This window comes from Amphiura filiformis, chromosome 6 (genome assembly GCF_039555335.1).
Source record: "Amphiura filiformis chromosome 6, Afil_fr2py, whole genome shotgun sequence".
Taxonomy (NCBI): Eukaryota; Metazoa; Echinodermata; class Ophiuroidea; order Amphilepidida; family Amphiuridae; genus Amphiura; species Amphiura filiformis.
This window is the reverse complement of record NC_092633.1, coordinates 71807559-71814844: the sequence shown is the minus strand read 5'-3', so window position 1 is coordinate 71814844 and position 7286 is coordinate 71807559. Positions and strand designations below refer to the sequence as shown.

Genomic DNA, 7286 nt, shown 5'->3' with positions numbered 1-7286 from the left:
AAGGGCAAAATAATTTGACCCGAAACATAAACTCTTTATTTGGATTTTCCATTACGGAAAAAAAAATTTGTGACGGAAAAGCTAGATATAGCTGATTTAAAAAGTTATATTTCATTATTTCCGTGCTAAATGGGCGTGGCAATTGGCCATATTGATGACCAAATGTGATTCTTACTGGCATTAAGGTCAGAACTAGGTAGCTGCCGATGATGTTATTTGACAAATAATATTTATAAAATAACTAGCGGGATACCCGCGCTTCACGCGGGTCCCCGCTAGATGGGAGCGTTCACCATAACAGGAATAATTACTGAACAGGTAGAATCATTGAAAAGGTTCATTTTATTTTTCTAAACCTGTCTCTTCTTACACTTTCTTTTTTAGTTTCTTTTGCTTTAGCTTGTGATTTTCCGTTTCCATGTTATTTATTTATTTAACCTCGTTCCCATTATTTTCTAAATATGTTCTTTCTTACATTTCCCTTTAGCTTCTTTGTTTATTTGCTGCTTGTGATTTCCTGTTTCCATGTTTTTTATTTAATTCTGTTCTCATTGGGAAATGTTATCAATCAAATCTTTGAACGAGTTCATTAGGAATGTTAATTTCAACTGTGGATTTGGTTCATTTTGTGCCAATATCTACTAGCAATTTTAAAAAATAGAAATTTCTAGACCCCCTACAGAATTGTAGGGCCCCTAAAGTGGTTCAGCCACAAATGGTGCTTAATGTGAAAATGTTAATGCTTAATGCGAAAATGTCAAATTGCCAAAAGTGCCGTACAACAAACTCAAATTGAACTTTGACATTACTCAAATTCATGCGCCAATTATTTGGGGCCATCTAAATAAACTAAACATGAAGTAATTTTGTTGGCGCATAAATCTACAAGAACTTGAAAAGTGCATGTTATTCCACGCGACAGCCTTTTTACACCAAATGCTGGCTTTTAGAGAACTTTAAAAAACACAATTAAAAATACCAATCACAGAGATCGCAAGTTTTTGTTTAATTATTAGGTATTTACTCTCTCCACCATCTGGTGTCATTTTAAGTTGCAAAATTGTCTAGAAATCATATGCTTTGAAAACTTGTTTGATTTATTGTTGTTTACGAGTTATGTACGTTTTACTCAAGAACCACAGGACCTACAAAAGTATATCTGTGATATAAGAATTTTTCTACACGCTCGCTATGAAATGATCAATGCCAATGCAATTTTTGCCAAAGCTCACTACCATTCACAAGATGCTGTGAACTACCAAATCGCAACAGTTTAAAATAGTTGCTAATCTTATACTCTACACTTACTAATCGTCAAGACAGTGATCACAAAAGTTGAAATCTAGAGTTCAGAACCAGAAAGCCGTAACTCACTATGACCAGCTCTCACAAAATGAGCATAAAGTTGGCTCAATCTTTCCTCCACGATGTCTTTTGTTTTCTATTGAATTTTGTCATGATTAATGGACTGTATCTTTTATAGTGCCCTGGCGACTTTATGTTCGTTTTGTGGGAGCAGGTGCTTGTGAGTTGAAGCTTTCTGGCTCTCAAACCTCAAAATGAGAGGTACTACGGTATAATACAAACTTGGGTAAAATGAAAAACAAATATATTTCGAGCTTTACATATTTATTAATTCACAATAATGATTGACGCTTATTGTACTGTTACTCAATGTTTTATGACATTCGTGATACTAATAGCGGGATGCATACGTCTGATTGGATAACGTTACACACTTACATTATATCACTATGAACATGATGAAAGTACTGTTATTAAACTTTGTAAAACATATTTCCTGTTTTCTGCACTAGTCTATTTTTAATAACTCTTGAGACATATCAGGATTGCCCGCAAGATTCGGGTTAGTCGTCTTTAAAAGAAGAAAACAAGTGCAGACGGCCCTTAAGATGCAGATACTAGACAGCGATAAGTGTAGCATTGCAACGATCAGCTCGTCTTAAAATTTATATTGATAAATAAAAAGTGCGTGAAAAGTGTAGATTCCTGTGTAACCATATACCGCACTGGTGATTATTCTCAAATGTTAAATCTAACCATCAGTTCAAGAGCTATCCAGCATATACAAAACGTTTTACAGAAAATGTTTAAATGTCGGGTTATATAAAGAGTATAAAACAAGTTAATAGCATAAAGCATTCTAACATGTTATTCAATATTTTGCCAAAATGTTGTTGTAATAGTGTTTTTTCATATAAAACGTTTTAAAACCTTTTTCATGGCTTTTTATACAACCCGATATTTAAATGTTATGAAACCATTTTGACCAAGACGCGTTTATTTCAGGCTTATACATTCGTTTAAAAACACATTTTTGTGTTTGCTGGGTAAGTCAGTTCGTAATTCAGTTTATCTCACTTGTTTTTTTGTTTTTTTCTTTCTAAACAAAGATATACTTTCCCTATCCCGGATTAAGTAGCATTAACGGAGAGTATATGGTATAAAATCATGACTGCGCCTCAATCTTGATGAGGTATTCGAGTTCAGGTACAGGAGTATTATACGCATTAGCATTTCGAAAATCTTCCTGTGCAAAGATAAGCTAATCATAATCTTTCTAAGTTACTTATCCTGATAGAATTCCTCTATAAGTCTGGGTTCTTTTCCTATGTGTGTGGCAAAGAATATATTATAATAACGTAATTAACGAATTAAGATACAGTATATGGACCATTCAGTCTGTTGCCAATTATTTGATTATAAAATATAAGTAGTTTTTTACTAATTTCTTCCGAGTGGCACATCTAGATCTACAGCGTAAGTTTGACGATACTCAAATAAAGAAAGACGATAACAATGCAGCTGCCGAAATTATATATACTCGGTGGTATAAGTTCACAGTTTTCAGCCAAGGGGACACTTTCTCGTTCTTAAATTCAATTAAGTTATATATGTTCAGTGACCGTGATGGTGCGTTCTGTACTTAACAGAAAATCCAATGAATAAAGACATCCTAGCAGTTCCGGGAGTCACGTCACAAGGATGCCTTGAAATGTTTTTACACAGTGCATATGACAGGACTTAGCTTACGGGTAAGTGGCAACAATTGAACAAACGTAGACTTTCCTATCCATGAATTAACGAGTTTACCATTAAGTATGTCCTATTCATGGATGTTTGCAGGCTGGGTCAAGAGAGCAATGTAGTCTTTCCCGTTCCTGGACTGACACGTATAATTTAATGATTTTGCTGTGGGCATAATTAATGTGTCTTTTATATGTAATATTAGCCTCAAACGAAGAGTGCTGTTTGCATAAGAGTGATCATTATACTATAGAAGCAAAGTGCCGTCTCAATAAAGTGATTTGATTTCTTGATTTAACGTGACACTAACCGCTGAGTGCACCAAATCCGCGTAACTTCGGAGTAAGCTACTAGTTTAGTAAGTTGGCGAGTATCTCGCATTTTGTGACTTCCAAATCGGCGTAAGTTACTAGACTAGTAAAGTTAAGCCGCAGCTATTGTTATTTACTCGGCAACGTGCTCTTCATCCTTCGAGGAGTAAGTTGGCGAGTAAGCAAATCGCTTCACAGATAGAGGAGAAAATCATTGATATTGATGAGATTTTGAAAGTAAATAATAAGATATTTCGTAATAGAGCGTATTTTACGCGTGGAACGTCTCGTATGCGGCGCCACAAACCTTTCGTGTAGGCCAACTGATGGAACGTTTAAGTTAAGGTGGTCTTAACCCTGGAACTATGGAAACCTCATAACTGCTCAATTGTAGTCCTATATAAAAGTACAAATGTTTAGAATGACAAAAACCTGAGGAAACGGCATATCAAAAGCGATGATATCCAGGTTGCCACTAAGAAAAAATATTATCATCCGAAATGCTGGTGATGTCATCTTTTCTTTGAAGGGGGAACAAGACCATTGGAAGGGGTGATCATCGTTAATTGGTATAACCGCTAATCAATGAATCAATCAAATAATCAATGAATCGATCAATCAATCAATCAATCAATCAATCAATCAATCAATATTCATTCTCTGTGACGTGTCACATAGTGATTATCGAATGTTGGATTCCTTTTGTATCTTCAGTAGATAGCAGAATAATATAATAGCAGGCCTACCATTTGAATTTCACTATAGAGTCATTATTATTATAAAGTTATTTTATACGTTTATTTTATGCCTTACATATGCATGACAATTGCATTCTGCTACACTTAAGTAATATTATAATTCGAATCTATACAAATATTTTCATGTCTAGAGAAACATGCTTTCAAAACTCAAGATATCTTCTATCATTAATATAGGCCTACATACTTTGCTATAATATATTATCTTATTTCAGGATCTCCCCACGGTTCAAGAATTAGGAATAATTGCAAGTTTTGTGCCAAATTAATTTTTGAGGAATTACATGCCACACTATCCCAACCCATCCGGTTGATGCTTGAATAGAATAGGCCTACTAATAAAATATCTGACAATCGTGGGCAGAGTAAGTACTATGCCCACGATTGTCAGATATTTTGGCAAATTGAAAACAATTTTGCGACATTGTTACCAAATAGGTCTATCATTAAAAAACCCCAAACTTGCGCTTCATTTACCGTAGGTGAAATTTGTGATGTTTTTAAAAATTGAAAAACTTAATACTAAAATTGTATAAAAAAAGGTCCCAAAATGAGACCCATATTTGCGGCTTATTATGACGTATGGTCATTTGAAATGAGTACTAAGTTAGAGTTTGCGGGGGTACCCCTTTTAATGAGTTGGTTTGCTAACTCACCCCCTCCAAATAAAAACCCAAACCCCCTAAAAACAACCTCACAAAAGAAAATGTCAACGCCCTAAACCAAAACCTTAAAAATCCCAACCTCTGAACCCCAGTGTAAAATTGAAAATTGCCCGGTAAACACCAAAAGACGGGAAAGTCTTTTCACACCCAATGCTGGTCAAGATCCATTTCTTGATGCTTATATCACTGAGGTTAAGGCAGACATTACCCAAGGGATAAAGCCTAAAACATATCGGAACATCTCTCGTGATGAGAACAAGGCTCTGCATGATATCAAAAACAATCGTAGTGTTGTTATCAAGGAGGCTGATAAAGGTTCTGCAGTTGTCATTCAAGACAGGGAAAGTTATGTTCACGAGTGTTTAAGACAACTCAACAACTCTGATCACTACCAACAACTTGACCATGATCCTACCCCTGAATTTGAAAAGCGTGTGTGTAAAGGTCTCAACAAAGCCTTGGAGGTGGACCTTATAGATCATGATCACAAGGTTGCACTCACACCCAAACGTCCCAAACCAGGTAGATTTTATACTCTACCTAAGATCCACAAACATTTTGACACTATACCAGTTGGTCGTCCAATAGTTAGTGCCAATGGCAGCGTCACAGAGAAGGTTTCTCTTTTCATTGACCACCATCTCAAACCACATGTCTCTACTTTGCCATCGTATGTTCAGGATGACATGGATTTCCTTCGCAAGCTAAAGGCTGTTAACGCACATGGGTCCCTTGCGCCTAACACCATACTTTGCACTATGGATGTTTCAGCCCTATACACTAATATCCCGGCAAACGAGGGTATAGATGCATGTCGTTCTTTTCTTGAACCCACTTACTCTCCTGACCAACTTGATGCTTTCTGTGACCTCATGGAAATTGTTCTTACTTGCAATAATTTCACATTTGACAGCACAAACTACAAGCAAATATTTGGGACCAGTATGGGAACGAAAATGGCGCCCTCTATGGCCTGCCTTTTCATGGGCTGTCTTGAAGAACGTCTGCTCTCTTCAATCTCCAAGAAACCCCTCATGTGGATGAGATATATCGATGATATTTTCCTTCTGTGGACACATGGACCTGATGAACTTCAGCACTTTGTCAACTTCTGCAATTCATTCCATCCAACTATCAAGTTTACCTCTGAATCCTCAACCAAGGAAATACCCTTCCTAGATGTACTGGTATCCATCAGAGATGATACTCTCCACACGGACCTGTACTCTAAACCCACTGATTCACATCAGTTTCTTCACTGGACTTCCTGTCATCCCAAGCATACCAAGTCAAGTCTCCCGTACAGTTTGGCTTTCCGGTTGAACCGCATCTGCTCCTCCCCTGAGACACTTCAGAAGAGAAAAGTTGAACTTGAATGCTTTCTAAAGGCCAGAGGCTATCCTGGTTCTGTTATCAACAGACAAATCAACAAAGCTCTAGAGATTCCTAGATCTGATGCTCTCGAGCCTAAGACGCCAGACTCTGATAATCCAGAACGCATTCCACTGGTCATCACTTACCATCCTTCGCTTCCCAAACTTTCTCAGATACTTCACAAACACTTGCGTATCTTGCATTCTTCAGATAGATGTAAGAAGGCTATTCCCAACCTACCCATGGTAGCTTATCGGAGAAGTGCTAACATCAAGGACATGATTGTACGTTCATCCCTACCTCCAGCCCAACCTCCTCCCAGAGGCTCGATTGCATGTGGCTCATGTACTTTATGTAATCATGAGATCCACTCTAAACCTAAATGGGGTGGTGGCTCACCAGTCGCACACACCAAGAAAGGGTCGTCTTTCACTAGTTCTTCCACAGGTGAAAGTCATGTCATCCACAAACACCTCAGTTGTCAGAGTGAGAATGTGGTCTACCTTATCACATGTGCTAATTGTCAAGTGCAGTATGTGGGAGAGACTGGTCGTAGCCTGAAACCAGACTGACTGAGCATTGTGCCGATGCTCGTCTTAACAGAAATACACCAGTAGCTAAACATTTCAACCTCCCAGGACATTCTGCAAATCACATTACTGTCATGTGTATTGACAAACCCCAAAGACTGACACTTTCATGCGAAAGAAACTTGAGAAAGACTGGATCTCTAAACTTCAGACAACCCAACCACTTGGCTTAAATGTTAAAGATTAACATGCCAGTGTATCTTTAGGCCTATGGACCTTGTTAGCATTTATTACTGGACCTACATGTAGGCCTATATGTTTGATGTGTCAATTCACATTTGGCTTTCTTATTGTAGGCCTCGTTGTTTGCTAATATTTTTCCAGCTTTTAGCAGTCCCTGTATCACTACCTATTTTGGCATATTTCATGTCAATTTGCAACGGTATTTCACTGTGCTTTGGTTTTAGTGATTTTTGGCTTTATCACTTTCATCCGCAGGCCTATATCTGTACATGCACTGAAATTAAATTTTATCATGCATGGACCACATGCTTTCTTACTTTCTCTGTTTTTCTACCTCCCTTCTTTTCAGTATGCATA

The 7286-nt window shown here is 37.4% G+C and overlaps 1 protein-coding gene across 1 annotated transcript; it reads left to right on the top strand.

Moving 5' to 3' along the window:
• Window positions 1–3035: 3035 nt before the first annotated feature.
• Window positions 3036–6728, top strand: LOC140154751 (uncharacterized). Its single transcript, XM_072177316.1, has 2 exons — window positions 3036–3056; window positions 4875–6728. The coding sequence occupies exons 1-2, from the start codon at window positions 3036–3038 to the stop codon at window positions 6726–6728; spliced, it is 1875 nt and encodes a 624-aa protein (XP_072033417.1).
• Window positions 6729–7286: the final 558 nt, after the last annotated feature.